This window comes from Hemicordylus capensis, chromosome 4 (genome assembly GCF_027244095.1).
Source record: "Hemicordylus capensis ecotype Gifberg chromosome 4, rHemCap1.1.pri, whole genome shotgun sequence".
NCBI classification, from domain to species: Eukaryota; Metazoa; Chordata; class Lepidosauria; order Squamata; family Cordylidae; genus Hemicordylus; species Hemicordylus capensis.
In genome coordinates, this window is record NC_069660.1 from 51,642,676 (window position 1) to 51,659,719 (window position 17,044).

Consider the following 17,044-nt stretch of genomic DNA (forward strand, 5'->3'; position numbering starts at 1 on the left):
CCTGCACAGCAACAGGGACGTGATCGTCTGCAGGGAGAGAGGGTCAAAGCCGCTCTCCCCACAAACCTCCTCCTGGCGCTTCGCACTGTTCATGTGAAGCGCCTCAATGTGTTATATGCTCACTGCAGCCAAATCACAGCGATCATTCACTAAGATCTGTCTCTTAACTCATTTGGCTTCTATGTAAATCATCAGTGTCAAAATGCATATTGCCTAAGGATGCTGCTGGAATGATTATTACTGTAAGAACAGAATGTGAAACGGAGCCTCCAAGTAAAATACTGTATATAACAAATAAGTGACTATATCTGGAGCCATATTCAATAGCAGACACAGTATAATTTAGTTATGGCACATTCCTCGCTCACATTAGGACATTTTCCTAAAATTGTCCATCTGCTCAGTGATGCCAGTGACAGAATGAATGTAAGTAAAGAGCTGCCAATATCTTAGGGACACACTCAACGTTATATAACAACATGCCTGGTGTGCTTGATTTTAATTCTTGAAACAGTTTGTTTTCAAATCCAATTTAAGGTGCTGGTTATCATCTTTCAAGTCCATAATGGTTTGGAGCCTGTATACCTGAAAGACCGCCTGTCCTGAATGGTTTTGCCAAACTAGAAAGGTCCTTGGAGGGCCCCCGCTGTGTGTGCTGACACCGAGAGAGGCTCAATTATCAGGCAGATAGAATGGCCTGACAATGTTGTTATTGCCCCAAGCTTCTTGTTTATTGCCCCATGCTGTACTTGCATGCCTGGAAGCCCCACCCTGGTGCTGATGTGCTCAGAAAGCCTCACCCCCATGTTGTCCACACTTATGATGTTTGCCTCTTTAGACAAACACTGTAAGCGCTGACAGCATGTAGGGGTGTGGTTTTTGAGTGTGTTGCTAGGTGGCCAGATTTGGCTTTTAAAAAGCCAAATTCTGGCTTACGGCCCATTTGACCCACGAGTATACTCCTTAGGTTCTGGCAACTCCAACCAGGGTGGGACTTCCAGGCCTGCTCTCAGGATGCTGTACATGTCTGAAGATGGCTCTAGTTAGGCCCTTGAACGCCATCAGTTAAACACATTTAGAGCCAGGTAAAAAAGCACTGCCTATGAATTAAAAAAAAAACAACGGTGGGAGATATCTTGCTGCACCCCATCCTCAATTCCCACAAGCAGAGCACCAAGTGGTGGAAAATAATTCTTCTCTAAACCCAGTCAGAATCTGTGCTGGTGGGCAGAACAGTTATGTGCTGCATGGCAGCTGAGAGCCCAGTTACAGACTAACTGATGGAGAAAGATGTTCATCACCAGCATCCATAATTTTCCATCAACAGGTTGGTCTAAAAATAATTCCTCTTCATGGTAGAAACAGAAATTAGATTAGTCTGAAGCACACTCCTTCTACCCAGGTTATATAGGGTCTTGGTATTTCACACTCTACACAAGATACTTACTTACCACAGCACAGAAGCAGCAATACCTTGAGGAAGCTAAAAGCACTTTCAAATTACACAGGACATGCAGTAAAGGTCACATAGACCCTTGCTGAAATGAAGGAGCTAGAGACAAGCTGACTAGACACACAGGCTTTCTATACAGGGGCATAGCTAGGGGAAAGGGGGCCCCGTCTTCGCCCCTCTCCCTGGTGGCCCTTTGGAGTGAGGGAGATAATGAAGAAAATAAGGAAGGGTGGAGCTAGGGGCCCCTCAGGAGCTGGGGGGGGGCAAGTTCTTGGAACCCATCTGCTCAATTATAGCTATACCCCTGTTTCAGCAGCTTGTCACACAGCAATGAGAAAAGCTGTACTTGCCAAAAAATTCTCTTCTACACAGCTCCTTTTATCTGGTCCCTAACTAAGAGTCGCTAAGAGTCACCACCGACTTGACAGCACTTAATCAATCAATCAATCAATCAGCTAGAGAAGAAATTGAGGTAGTTTCCAAAACACATTTCAGTGTTTACATTACAGCATTCGTTGCTGCTAAACTATATAGGTTAAAGAAGTGCAATGTATTTGCATTATTATATGGCTGAGTTGACCCAGCAATATTATCAGCAGCTGGTACCATGGATGGAAGCAGGTGCTGCAATGGACCGAGGATTTTCAGGTTAGGTTGCTCTTGCAGTCTGTGTATATGAGAACTCTGAGAACATATTTAAGGAAAAGAACGTGCTTAAGCAGCACATCTCCTTGTGAGAGTCCATGAATGCTGCTTACTTCAGCTTCATCAGGTCTCTGGTCATCTGTACTGATGATGATGACTGCAGGATCAGGACAGGCTGATTTCATAGCCATGTGGGCATTCTGGGTGAAAAGGAACCTGCTTTTTCCAGAGATGCATCCAACATTTCCAGCTGTGCTTTAAAAGTGTTGGAGCATGGGATACTGTTTTTTCCCTTTCTTTCTTTCAGTTTTTCTGTTAAAATTGAAATTCTTAAACACCTTTTTTAAAAAAACATTTTAGCATAATCCAATGAGCTTTTATAAGCAATTTCATTGAGCACATCACTTATTCTCATAGGCATTGTTGCTAACCGATAATTTTACTCCTTAATCCTGAGGAACAGGTTTGTGTTCATGTTAGATGAAACATGACTGCAGGTGAATCAAAATGGCCTAGCAGATGCACGTTTAAGGCCATAGCCAGCAACACATCTTTGGTGCCAGTTCCAATGCACATTTGACAACTGGGCTCTCACCTTGTTCTGTCTATTAATGATGATGCTCACACTGTTTTAGGCAGAAAATAGAAATAGATGCTATGTTCTCTTACACTACATCTCTTCACTGAAGATACATACCAAGAATTTCTCTGATCAAGACGGGCTGGTCCAGGGCAGCTGGGTCACTAACTGCATCACCCTTCACGGCTGTCACACGAATGTGAAGTTTATCTCCAGATGTTAGGTTGCGGATTATGTAGCGAGTGGAAAGGAAAGGTTTTGTGTTGGCAACCACCCAGTCTGTAGCTAGAATAAAAACATGTGATAAAACAAAGTGTTAGAAGCAGGCAGCTCTTTAGCAAAGAATTATTATGGAGGTAAATACAGTGGACAGTGACAAATCTGCTCTAAGGCTATAAAACACATCTATCGACAAAAGCCACCCTTTTCTTTCAAGAGAATAAGAGATGAAGGCTGCACTCCTATGCATAGTTACTTTAGAATAAACACCATTGAACTCCCTGGGATTTACCTCCAAGTAAACATGAATAGGACTGGCTGTTCAAAAACAACTTAAGTATATAGCCATGCCTTGCTACCTGCCTACTTTTGATCAGATTTGAAGTTGTAAGAAGTTGTTGTAAACCGCCCAGAGACGTAAGTTTTGGGCGGTGTAAAAATGATAGATAAATAAATAAATAAATAAATAAGTCCATTCTAGCCTACAAAGGCCATGTACAGCTTCCTCCTGGCATGCTAGCTGTCCCTATTGCAGATGGAACATTATTTTGGCAACATCTGGACATGTTTCTATGACCATGTCCAACCTTCATTTGTGCAATGCTAACAGCAAATGTTTTTTGGATCAAAGTCAAACTGCTTCTAATGACAAGAAAAGCAAGCTTTAATTGGACTTAATTAACAAAATGTTTGCAAAGGCTGAGGTCGTCCAATCAGAAAATACAAGCACTACCCTGTGACAACAATCCTCCAAATATACCATGCAGCTAAGGAGTGATAAACACATAATTATGCATTCATGTAAGCTGAAACTGGTTTAAATAAAATATTAAAGCAATTTGGAATACAGAAAGTAATTAGCAAGCAGGAAAGAGAGCTAAACTCAAACTAATTTATTTATGAGTAATTATTCATCCAGCTGTAGCTCACCAGACACCCAAACTAGCCAATCCACTTTAAACCATCAGCTTTTCAAAATGAGATTAGATCACAAACATTGCTTATAGCAATCAATTGAGATGCCATCAATGCTGGGAGAATTTAGAAGACCTCATCCATTATTTGCTATCATAATAGTATATTCACAGTGTATGACAAATCCAGGGGGCTGTGACATGATTAATCCATCATTTTTCTACAAAACAAAATTGCTCACAAATGTAACCTTTTAGGTTCTAGTATTCAACTTTTAAACTGTGAATATGCATAGACTCAACAGTCCCTTTTACAATATAAGATATAGCTCTACTGTTCCTTCTATGACTGTCTATGCTTCAAGAAGGAAATATTGCACAGGAGAGAAGTTTTTGGTATCTTTCATGACATTGTGCCTACTCCTGTTAGACAATGGATTCTGACTGCAAAGTGTGGGAAATGGGAGAAAGGGCCACTCATGATTCTAAAAGCACCCGGCTACTTATATCATATACAAGAGGCTGCATGACAAGATTGCTGGTTGATAGGTAGCTTCCCTGCTTTGAATAATTCCACAGCAGGTGGATGTTCTGCATGTTAAACCTTTCCTGTCCCAACAGGCCAGTTCTGTCATTTAGCAGCTGGGTTGAAGGTTCACCACTGCAACACTTGAAGAGAAGTTATACCTGTGGAATATCTCCTCACCTCAGGACTCTTAAAAGAGTACCCACTTCAGCTTTGGGGGTTTAGTCCTATAGCTAGCTATGTCTGGCATTCTCAACTTTCTTCAACATCCTTCGTTTGCCAAAACTGAGCATGTTATCTTCTCTGCACAACTGGTCAATGGATTTCAAAGTTTCAGTGAACATTGCACAGATGTTTGCTTCAATCTTCAATCTTTTCCAGATTGTGGCTGATCATATGCCAACAGAAGGAGAACTAATTACACTCAACATGCTGTGCGATGGTGTTTTTTCTACATTCACACATGCAGCTCTTCATGCTTACAAGGGAGTAAAGCCCAAGCCTACTTCCATCTTTGCAGTGCTCCACCACGTATCCATCCAGGCCAGAAGGGCCCACCTGTTCTGGTGCATCCCACGTCAAGGTCACAGAGTTGTCGTTCACATCCTCCAACGTCAGATGCGTCGGTGCACCAGGGGATCCTGCCATGACCAATGCAGAAGTATTAATCAGATAATTTATTTTCCAGTCCTTACTAGTTCAACCCATGTGCTGTGCTAACCCACACTACTCTTCTTCTAGAGTAAGGGTATAGCCAAACAATCAAATGACCCGTGCTCCAACCACATCTTAGAAACACAGGAACATAGGAAACTGCCATATACTGAGTCAGACCATTGGTCTATCTAGCTCAGTATTGTCTTCACAGATTGGCAGCGGCTTCTCCAAGGTTTGCATGATAGTCATGTAAATCCTGTTTAAACAGAGCTTTCCCTAGGTACCCACAAACAAACACTATTCCAGTAATCCTTACAACTGTAAATCCTGTTTAAACAGAGCTTTCCCTAGGTACCCACAAACAAACACTATTCCAGTAATCCTTACAACTTGGTTAGGTAAACAAGTAGAATGTGTTACAGTTCAGGAATGAGGCTGATAATGACTTGCCTACAAACGCCCCCGTGGTTTAGCTGCAACTGTGTTGGAGTTCTGTAACTTGTGATTTTAACCACTATGCTACACAGGCTTTATCATCAAACATAATAGCATGCAATCTGGCCCAAACATAATGGATTTCAGAAAGAGGTCTGAGAACAGTCTTGTTACTGGTGGGAATGAGGCATATAAACCGCATTGTGGTTTATAATTTGAACAGGAAATCAAAACCAAGTGTGAGTTTTCAGTAACTGCTATAAGGGCTAGCCAAGCCACACTGTAAAATTCTCCTTTCTGTGCATTTTTAAAAAATGATACAAATAATATCTTTTAATCTGAAATGTTTAACTTGTGGAAGTTAATATAAGTTAGAAAGAAAACCAATTTAAAATCAAATACAAGGAAAATAAAATGCAACAAGAATTTATGAGTCAATTATGGTGGAGATGGGGGGGAAAGAAGTGAGGTTGTTTCCTCAGCAATACTTAAAACAAGCTCCTTTACATTTCCTGCACCTGCACATGTACTATATATGTGACGTCTATACTGGCTGTAGTGACCAGTCTCCCCTTCCTCTAAAGAGTTAACAGGAAGTGAACCCTCATCTTGACTGACAGACTGGTGAACTCCAGGGCTCTACCAATCAATTGACCAGGTGGGTGGGACATGGGAGCTGCAGGGGGAATTCTAGGAACAAGAAAGGAAGTCTTGGCAGAGAGTGTGAATTAGCATGAGCTGGTCTCGTGGTAGCAAGCATGACTTATTCCCTTGGCTAAGCAGGGTCCACCCTGGTTGCATATGAATGGGAGACTACAAGTGAGCACTGTAAGATATTCTCCTTAGGGGATGGAGCTGCTCTGGGAAGAGCAGAAGGTTTCAAGTTCCCTCCCTAGCATCTCCAAGATAGGGATGAGAGAGATTTCTGCCTGCAAACTTAGAGAAGCCACTGCTGGTCTGTGTAGACAACACTGAGCTAGATGGACCAATGGTCTGACTCAGTGAGGCAAGTCTCATGATTAGTGAGACTCGCCTCTAGGGGTGTTGCAAGGAGACCGGGCTTAGCTGCTTGCAGCATCCTGACCGGGGGTCTCCTCGTGTGGTTCACACAACCAAAAAGCCCGGGTTAGTGGAGCGCTCACTCTGCTAGCCTGGGCTAAGGGGAGAGGGAATTTGCGGGGTTTGCTGCTGGGAACCGTGCGGTTCCCGTTGCAGCACATGACCGCCAAAAAGCAGGCTAGGCTCCCTTAGCCCACTTTTTGGCGGTCGTGAGAATTGCCTCAGTATATGGCAGCTTCCTTTGAGGTCAGCTGCCTCATGGCGGAGGCTGCAGGATAATCTCTCAAGGTGAGAGATCTGGAGGAGGCTTGAGTCTCATCAAGAGTTTGATGAGTTCAAGGACAAGAAGCCAGGATTTTGGCTTTGGGAATTTAAGCTAGGGAACAGTTTGTTTAGTCAGACTGTGCATCAGGAATTTATTTTGCTTGTGTGTGTGCTTTGCATTTTCCTAAATATCTATTCTTTGCAATTAAGTAACTAATTTTACTGTATGCTGCCCCAGCATCATTTGGGGTGCTTTTGAAGTATTCTTGTGACCAGCTAAGTATTTTCAAGTGTATCTAAAAAGCTAACAACCTCAGATGGAACCATTCTTTGGTAACTGAATAAAACTTTTCCCCCCTCTGTTCTTTTTACAAGCCCCGGAGGGTTGATTATTGACCCAGCAGCAGGAGGGGGATTTTCTCTGGTGCAAAACGTGTCTCAAAGAGAGCTTTGCCAAATTAACAATTAAGTCTACGTGCAGGCAGATTCCTGGGAGAACAATTGGTTTTATTCTTGCCTATTAGCAAGCGTGAGGAGATTTTTGTATTTGCGCTATACCCAGTTACAGAGGGACCATCAATCCAATGGTCCAGTCCTCTGCAAGTCTTAGAGTGCTTGGTGGCAGTGATATTAACCTACCAGAACTTCTGGGTTTACCAGAATCTTTTTCTTAGCTTTCTGGGTTTGGAAAGTTAAAGATTTTTAAATCAGCTAGTCTACTTCTCAAGCACAGGAAAGGGATGACTCAAACTAAAGTCTCCCTCGTGCTGCAGAACTGGTTTAGACTGGTCATGGAGATTATCCATTAACCTGGCAGTAGGCAGGAAGGAAAGGAAAAATTTCTTCCAGCCTACACAAATCCGCTACATAAGCAGATTGCACATTTTGTTTAAGAATGGCTTTCTGGATTGAAAATCATTTTAAAGAAATATATATATTTCAACAAAAAAGAATTCTCAGCATGGTTTATGTAGCAAAAAGTATGAAAAAGTGGTTCCCTGACCCAAAGGGCTCAATCTAAAATAATACAAGAGGAGACATCAGCAACAACCACTGGAGAGATGCTATGTTGAATAGGAACAGTTGCTCTCCATCACTTTAAAGGTGCCTCTTTACCCGGTTAGCAGGGCTGATGCTAACTGGACTAAAGGTTATGATTCTGTGATGTATGCAGTCTGTTTGAAAGAACTACACTGGCTGCCAATAGGTTTCCGGGCCAAATACAAAGTACTGGTTATTACCTATAAAGCCCTTAACAGCTTGGGTCTGTTAAGATAACACCTTAAGATAATACCAATAAGTTAAGATAACTCCTGTTAAGATAACACCTTCTTTGTATTTTATTTATTTATTTATTACATTTATAAACTGCCCCATCCAGAGGCTCTGAGCAATGTACAACTTTTTAAAAAGACATAAAACCCACAATTCAAACACAATGCTAAAAATATATATATAAACAATTCAAAAACGAATAAAACCATTTAAAACCAATTAAAATACTTTTAAAAAACAACAGCACTTTACAAGCCTTGGAAGGCCAGGCCAAACAAATAGGTTTTTAGGACTCTCTTAAAGGCCAACAGCGAGCCTAAACTGCGGATATCTACCGGGAGTACATTCCATAGACCAGGAGCAGCTACAGAAAAGGCCTGGTTCCGAGTCACCACCAGACGTACCGATGGTAACTGGAGACGGACCTCTCCAGATGACCTCAACGTGCGATGGGGATCATATCGAAGAAGGTGCTCTCTAAGGTAACCCAGATCCAAACCATTCAGATCTTTAAAGGTAATAACCAGCACTTTGTAACGCCTGGAAACATATCAGCAGCCAGTGCAGCTGTTTTAAAACAGGCATAATATGGTCTCTCCAGGTTACCCCAGAGACCAATCTGGCTGCCGCATCTTGAACTAACTGAAGTTTCCGAACTACGTACAAAGGCAGCCCCACGTAGAGCACATTGCAGTAGTCAAGCCTGGAGGTTACCAGTTGATGCACCACTGTTTTGATATCGTTCTCTTCAAGGAATGGATACCGCTGTCGAATCAGCCGAAGCTGATAGAAAGCTCTCCTGGCCATAGTCATGCACCCTGCTACCTATTAAGATCATCAGGGGAGGTCCATCTGAGTGTGCCGCCAGCTTGTCTTGTGGCACCTCAAAGGGAGCCTTCTTTGTAGTTGCCCCCAGGCTGTGGAAAGCACTTCCTGCTGAGATTAGAGCTGCTCCATCCTGGATGGTTTTAGGAAACAACTGGACACACATGTCTTCAGCCAAGTTTTTTCATTGAAGTTTTAGTTGATGGTTTTAGTTGAATGTTATTATTTTAACTTTAAATTGTATATTGCTTAATCTTTTTGTTTGGTTTGTTATTGTAAATGGCCTAGAGACTCTGGTAGTGGGTGGTATATAAATATGTTTAATTGATTGATTGATTGATTGATTGATTTCTATACCGCCCTTCCAAAAATGGCTCAGGGCAATTTACACAGAGAAATAATAAATAAATAAGATGGAGCCCTGTCCCCAAGGGGCTCACAATCTAAAAGAAACATAAAATAGACACCAGCAACAGTCACTGGAAGTACTGTGCTGGGGGTGGATAGGGCCAGTTACTCTCTCCCTGCTAAATAAGGAGAATCACCACATTAAAAGGTGCCTCTTTGCCAAATTAGCAGGGGTTATCGCTTGCCCCACTATAATCTCTTGTCAAACACATTTTGTAATGCTTTATCGAACACGTTTTTCTAAGACCATCACATAGGTTTATTTTGTGCTGAATACTCTGCACAACCCCCCTGGCAACATGTGGAAGCGACCATTCCCATCATGCAGTGCTGCACTTTGCTCTGCACTGGTAGGGCTCTTTTAAGATAAGCAGAGTGAATTTTCTTGAGCCCCTGCACCATATTGGAAGGCATGGAGCAATGGGAAATATAGCCATATTTCCCAGCACTTTCCCCACACAGCTCTTAAGACAGGGCTCTGTCTCTCCGAAAGGGCCAGTACTGTGTGGAGGTCAGCACAGCGGGAAATGGCTGTCACACTGAAGGGCGGGGTTTTTTTTGTCAAAGTGGCCCCGATTGAAGAATAGCAAAGATTGCTGCTGTAGCAGATTTCCTGTATTGAACAGGGGATAGGACTAGAAGCCCAACAATGTTTCTTTCAACTCTAAAAGTCTATAATTCTACAGCTCTATACACAAGTAATCAGAGGTGCACCTAGGTAATTCTGGAGTTTGGACCTAAAGGCCATAGGAGCGCCACCGTTGAAAGTTAAGCATCATTTTTAACATGTGAGTTATTGAGGGCACAAACCATACCACCTAGGACAGACTAAGGATGATTTGGGGGTCTCCGGGGTGTAGAGGCCCTGGACTTTGACCCCAAAGTCCAGGGGTTAGGGTGCCTCTGCATTAAGGACCTGCTCACCTATTCCTTAAAGCTCCCCCACGCCACTCCCCAAAAGTGCTTGAACTATGCTTCGAACCGCGCATCCCTAATCCTCATGCTCCATTTAAGGGGGCCTGTACCCAGGTTCATTTTTAAAATGAATACATGTACAGTCATTCATATAAAAACATGTGCATGTGTACAGACACCTGTGCACATGTACAGTATAGCATCTGAATTGGGCTTATGTGTGTGTATACCACCTCATTCATACCACTTTCAGCTCTGAAAAATCCAAACATCACACAGAACCATGATTAAATCTTAGTTCCAGGCAATGTCTATGACTTGAGCCTCAGCAGCACATTCTCCATTCCCCTGCTTACAAGTTGGATGAATTCTACTTCTGACTGTGGTTAAAAACAAGAAAAGATTGGCCATGACTTCTTCTTAACCAACTAATCTCTATTTATTTTAACCAAATTGCCTCAATTAAACTGGGATCTGAACAGAAGGTTTGAAGTGGGTTTCAGATCTCAATTTATTTCAGGCAAGTTGGTTAGAATAGACAATAGATCAGGACCAAACTTAACTGTTTTCTAACTACAGTCAAAAATAAAAATATATTCTAACTAGTAGGCAGGCAAAGGGAGACCCATAATGTCACACAGAATTTAATTGTTGTTCCACTTAACGCCTGAACCTTGATCTTCAGTCCTTGATTCCTTCTATCCTGGGTAATTAATAACAGTTTTGCACATGCATATAAATAACGGTGGCTGGAGACAATATTTTTTTTCAGAGAGCAGAAAGTAGTTTGACAGAGCATGACTGCTCCCGGAGTGTACACTCATTCCGCTGTTGTCTCTGAGAAACAGGTTAAAAAAACAACCAAAAAACACCCCACCCAAAAACACCTCTAAACGCAGAGGTGACAATGGAGCAAAAGAAAGGTGTTGTGTACATTAAAGTATCATGCTTCACTCAAACCACTTTAATTTCTCTGGGCTGGGTGGGGGTGGGGGGAATAAAAAAAATTGCCTGCAGCCTCAGAGAGGCTCAAAGGCACTTTTACCGCCACGGGTGAAAGCAAGCTCCCCACTGAAGCGCCTAGTGGGGGGGTGGGGGTGGCGCCCACACCCTTGGCTTGTTGCCACCGCGCTTCGAGGGAGAGGAGCATGCGTCCCCTCCCTCCTTCGTCCCCCATCTACTTCCTCCTCCTCCTCCTCCAGCTCCACCATCTTCCTGCCTGCCTGCCAACGCTCTCCTCACCTTCCTTGGACTTCTTCTTGGAAGCTGGAACTGCGGGCTTGGGGCTCTGGGCCGGCGGAGCCGGAGCCGTAGGCTCGGCCGCAGTTTCTGCTGCTGCTGCATCCGCGGCAGGAGCCGGGACAGGTGCAAGTTCTGCTGCTGGAGCAGCAGCAGCAGCTTCTGCTGGAGCCGGCGGTTGGGCTTCAGACGGGGCGGCCTCTGTAACCGCCGGGGCGCCTTCTTTGTCGGACATCGGTGTGGTTCTTGCTCCTGGTGTCGCGTCGTGCGGGGGAGATCGGTGGGAAGGGAATAGTGGGCGACGGGAGGGTATTACTGCCTGGTCTCCGCGTGTGGGAACGCTGTAGTTGGGTGGATAACTCCGGTGGAACCCCCCCACCCCGCTTAGCACGCAAAGGGTTCCCTTCCCTTTGCTCTCAGCAGGATCTAGGGGATTTTATAAGCCCTCAGCCGCCGCCCTCTAATCCATCCCCTCCTCTCCCCTTCTCGGGGGCCCACCTGCTTGGGCGGGCGGGGGAGCCAGGAATAGCTGTCCAGCAGCTGCAAAATGCAAATTCAGCATTTCCTCGGGAGTAGCTGCGGTCTGCGGGGCACTGGGACAAGCCCGCAGGCAGTTTCCTACAGACCTCAATAAACACGGTGATATGTCAGTCACCCAAGCAAAGCTTGACATGAGGCAGGGTTTATTAAAGCTCACCGGGGCTTAGCAGTGTAACCTGTTTTTTTTGTTTTGGTTTTTTTTTGGGGGGGGGGGTTAATGCCCGAAAGCTACAGACCACTCATATATTGGGTTTCTGAGCACATGCAACTATCTTTCTTCAGACCTTATGCTCTTAAGATCACAGAAGGCATTTGGGGCTCATTTGTCCGACATCACTGTGGTTCTTAAGCAGTGTTTCCTCTAATATGGATTCCCAGATGTAGTTGATGACAACTCCCATAGTCAAGAGCCCCTGGTGGTGCAGTGGTAAAACTGCCGCCCTGTAACCAGAAGGTTACAAGTTCGCTCCTGACCAGGGGCTCAAGGTTGACTCAGCCTTCCGAGGTCGGTAAAATGAGTACCCAGAATGTTGGGGGCAATATGCTAAATCATTGTAAACCGCTTAGAGAGCTCCGGCTATAAAGCGGTATATAAATGTAAGTGCTAGTGCTATTGCTATAATCCCCAAGCAAAAGCCGTTGCTGCTGGGGATTCTGGGAGTTGTAGTCAACAACATCTGGGAAGGAATCCCTGTTAGAGGGAACACTGATATTAAGTATTGACAGTACTGAAATCAGCAGAGCCTAGATGCATTGTAGAGGGAGCCAATACTGAACCCCTCTTGGTGGTTGTACAGGTGGTAGAGTGTTGATACGAGCTCTATTGATACGTTATGTTCAACACCCATGCAGTGTGTACACACATACAGATCTGTATGCAGGTACAGTTATTCACACGTTATGCTGTACAGCAGTACAATTCCAATCTGTACCTTTTATTTGCAGGACCTGTACCCAGTTTCACTTTTTAAATGAACCCAAGTATAGTCATTCACACAAAAACATGTACAAGTGTACATACATCTGTACACATTTACAACATAGTATCTGAATAGGACTACAATAATACTTTCCTGCAGTTTCTTCCCTGCAGTCTTTCTTTCTTTCTTTCTTAGGATCTGATTCGGAACATAGAAAGCTGTCTAGAAAGAACTCATTGTTAGAGTGTGTCTGCACTACTTTTGTACAGCTGCTCTGTGATGTCAACTCAAACCTCACTGGGCTTTGAGATCCAAGTTGCAAAAGGCATCCCAGTAGTCCAGTTACATTGAGGAGAAGGTAGTGGTGATGGCACTGAGTCCATAGCAACTCAGATGGACCCAATTGTCAAGCATTCTTCCTGACCAAGCAGTTCCGAATCATTTCAGTTATCCTGGTTAGTGATTTCCCAAGCAACTTTACAGAAAACTGTGTGGAGCCCCACCAGCATGCTTAACTTAACTTCCTGAGCATATGTTAGAGCATAATTCTGCTCTAACACCCTAACAGGTGTTTGATTTGATATATGTTCATCTCCAGTGACTCAGTTAAGAAGCAGCCAGCAATTTTTCTGTAGCTTGAGAAAGCACTTGATGAAGAAGGTCTTAAAAAGGTCAAAGGGTTCAAGACTGGCCTCTCTGAAGGAATAAATATTAATGACTTCGTGTTGCTAAGTTTTTAGAAATGCATTTCAGATCATCCATGCTTTACAATGGGCCATTTTAAATTTGACTTGAATGTGTATGCTAATATATACAAATAATGGTCCAGATCCTAAAGATGGCAATTTTTTTATATCATAGGGAGGCAGGTATTAAATGTCTTAAGGCATCAGGGCCAAATATCTCACTTTGGACAAACCTGAGATCCCTGTGAGACATGTAGCACTCTCTGTTTTTGTTAGAGGGGATTCAGAATGGGGCAAGAGAATTGTGACATGTCAAAATACAAGTATCGTACCATAATACAAGAGGATGACACTCAACACCTGAAATAAATTGGGGTTTCTTGTTATCTCTGTGGGATCAGTCTAGCCATTGAAGTTCAGTCCAGTACAGTGAGTCTTAAACTTACTCCCTTCAGGCAGTCATTTCCATATTTATTTGTCTGCCAAGGTATCCCTACACAATTGTCAGTTGCAGAGGAATCTAGGGCATGTGCATAGGTCATGCATAACACTAGCCAGGGCTATTGGGTCTCACCCAAGGGTGTAGGGTAGTGTGGGATAATTGACCAAGGTGGGGGACAAAATGTCCCTGGGCCCCTGCGGAAGGGCTCTCTGCCTCTGGCTGACAGCTTGCTCTTTGCTCTCCCTCGTGCCTCTCTAAAGAAGAAGGTGGGGGCAGAGGCTAATCTTCACTTTTGTTCCAGGGCCCCCTCCAGCCTTGCTACACACCTGGTCTCATCATTGTCCGACATACAGAGCATACCCTAGAACAAGGATTCTCAACAGTGGGTCCCCAGATTGTATTGGACTTCAATTCCCATAATCCCCAGCCCCAGTAGCCTTTGGTTGGGGATTATGGGAGTTGAAGTCCAGTAACATTTAGAGACCCAACATTGAGAATTGCTACCCTAGAACATACCCAGTGCTCTTCTGTGGTTGTGCACTGCAGAGGAAGATTGGTAGGAAAGGGCAAGCTCTTCCATCAAGCAATGGCAGCACTGGGGAAAAATTGGGCTGGGGTGCACAACAGGGGCACATGGCATTTATGGGTGAGCAAGTTGTGTCCCACATATTAGATTTCTGAAACAGGAATGGGGGGCAGGTGAGTGGGTAAGTCACTTGTCGCGGGGAGTGCTTGCCCCCCCATGTCCCCCTTGGCACCGCCCTTGGTTCTCTGACATTACTGTTCTCGCTGAGAAATTCCCTGATAAGCTTCTAGACTCTACTCTATTGTGAAATTTTATTGAAGAAAATGTGTGGAAATTTGCTATTGTGCCTGACTTTGTTGAAAATGCAGGACACAGCACAACTTTGAATAACTTTATCTTTAGTCTGAAAAAATGAAAAGTCATCCATAAACCCCAGACTATCAAACCATAATCTCTTTAGTCATCAGCACTCAAACTAAGGAGTTTCAGAAGTCACAGCATTTATACTTGGTCTTTGAAAATACAACTTTTCTAGGTAATGCTTGTGCACAAATTGATCTACACAGTCAACAAGCTTCAGGGCTTCCTTGCCTTTTGATCCCTCTTAATAACAAAAAGGGCTATATAAAACCTGAAAGAGCATGAAAGAGCACAGAGAAAGTTCACAAATATTGTCTGCAAATGCCACTGCAGACAAGCCCCCCTTAAAGGCAAAACAGACTGTTGTTTCATGTGTCTCCAGGCTTGGAGAAGTAATATTTCCAGAGTTGGTGTCATCATGACATTCAGACCAGGCTTAGTCACATACTCTCAGATACCCAGTAGGTGAACCCATAAACAGAGAAGCTGCCCATTATGTGTGTATGACACACTATTGCCTACTTACCTCACTTGTGAACGATGGCAGGTCTGAGCCTGGGAAATACGACACAGTCTGTCTTTCAAGGGAGTCTCTCTGTAGTAAGATAGTACATTGTCTGTTTGTGTATTTGGGGAATACATTTTTCATACACTCTCTTATTCGAAACATAATTCACAGTGCAGCTCAGTGGAAACAGTAGGTTTTAAGCCAAGTGATCCTCAATGAGTTCAGTGGGATTGTTCTACTAAATCAGACTGGATTGTAGATATGTTTGTTTAAGTTAAATAATAAACATACATACCCTGGTATAATGTGTAGTGTGTCTTGTGGGAACTCTTTAATAACTACTGAAGGGATGCAGGGATCAACCATTCTGAATAAAAATGTGATATACCTCAAACAGGAAATCCCTACAAGAAAATGAAAACAAATACTGGTCTTGAGTCCAAAGAAATGCATTACAGAGTGAGAGGAAATCTATGCGTCATTCAGCATGAGATACCTGAAATAAGGCAGCCTGGCTTTTAATATATAATTGTAATATAAATCATTCTTAAATATTACTGTGTATGGTTGCTGTTCAATTTGTTCTATGATTATATTGGAATGGTGCACAAGATGATCCAAGTTTTAGTTACAGATGTGCTAATAGCTGTATTTTAACAATTTCAGATACAATTGAATTGCCTTAATGGTAGTTTTGAGAGTGTTTGGGGTATTGTGTGTGTGCATGCATGCGCAAGTAAAAACACAAGGACAACTCAAATGTCACTGAAAACTAATGGGAGAGTCATTAGTAAGGTGTCCGTGGTAGTTGATCTTGGCTGTCCCTTTAAATCCCCCAAAACTGTTAACAGGGTCTACAGCCGCTGAGCCTCCTGCCATGCTTATCCATGTGTGTACATTAACATTTGAAAATGTAAACTAATTTGAAATGTTTCATTTTTAAAGTCCAAAGCAGTTTTATGTTAGATGTTGAAAATTCAAAAAACATGAATATAATTGAAATAATTGAAAACTTAATTCAATTTTAGCAGTTCTGCACAATAGTACATTGACCTGCCAGGTCCACTGCACACATGGAAGTCAGCTCCGTGGTGTGCAAGATACCCGTTGTGCAACAGCTTAAAACAGTGTCCATGCAGTGTCCATGCTGCTAGATAGACATAGGGACATAGGAAGCTGCCATATACTGAGTCAGACCATTGGTCTATCTAGCTCAGTATTGTCTTCACAGACTGGCAGTGGCTTCTCCAAGGTTGCAGGCAGGAATCTCTCTCAGCCCTATCTTGGAGAAGCCAGGGAGGGAACTTGAAACCTTCTGCTCTTCCCAGAGTGGCTCCATCCCCTGAGAGGAATATCTTGCAATGCTCACACATCAAGTCTCCCATTTATATGCAACCAGGGTGGACCCTGCTTAGCTAAGGAGACAAGTCATGCTTACTACCACAAGACCAGTCTGACTCAATATATGGCAGCTTCCTATGTTCCCAGACTTCTTGTGCAACAACACTGGGCTGCCTTTCACATGCAAAGGAGCCCTGGCAGGTCCCAAACGCCAGCATTCTGCTGCATGGGATGTTGACCAACACCAACATTTCTATGATGACATTTATATTCTGAGATGTTAGCTATTCCTTTAAATGCCTGGAAA

General features: G+C 43.4%; 1 protein-coding gene across 3 annotated transcripts in view; it reads right to left on the reverse strand.

The window, feature by feature from the left end:
• The window catches only part of MYBPH (myosin binding protein H), a 51,355-nt gene extending 35,578 nt beyond the window's left edge, over positions 1-15,777 (reverse strand). For 2 of the 3 annotated variants that reach the window (XM_053243365.1, XM_053243367.1), the window contains exons 1-3: positions 11,418-11,898; positions 4,844-4,978; positions 2,796-2,963 (exon numbers count right to left, since the gene is read on the reverse strand). In XM_053243365.1, the coding sequence (XP_053099340.1) occupies positions 2,796-2,963; positions 4,844-4,978; positions 11,418-11,649 (535 nt within the window). In that variant the 5' untranslated portion in view covers positions 11,650-11,898. Of the gene's footprint in view, positions 1-2,795; positions 2,964-4,843; positions 4,979-11,417; positions 11,899-15,414; positions 15,484-15,691 lie in introns of those variants that run through there. The other variant, XM_053243368.1, reaches the window with a different exon arrangement.
• Between the last annotated feature and the right edge of the window lie 1,267 nt (positions 15,778-17,044).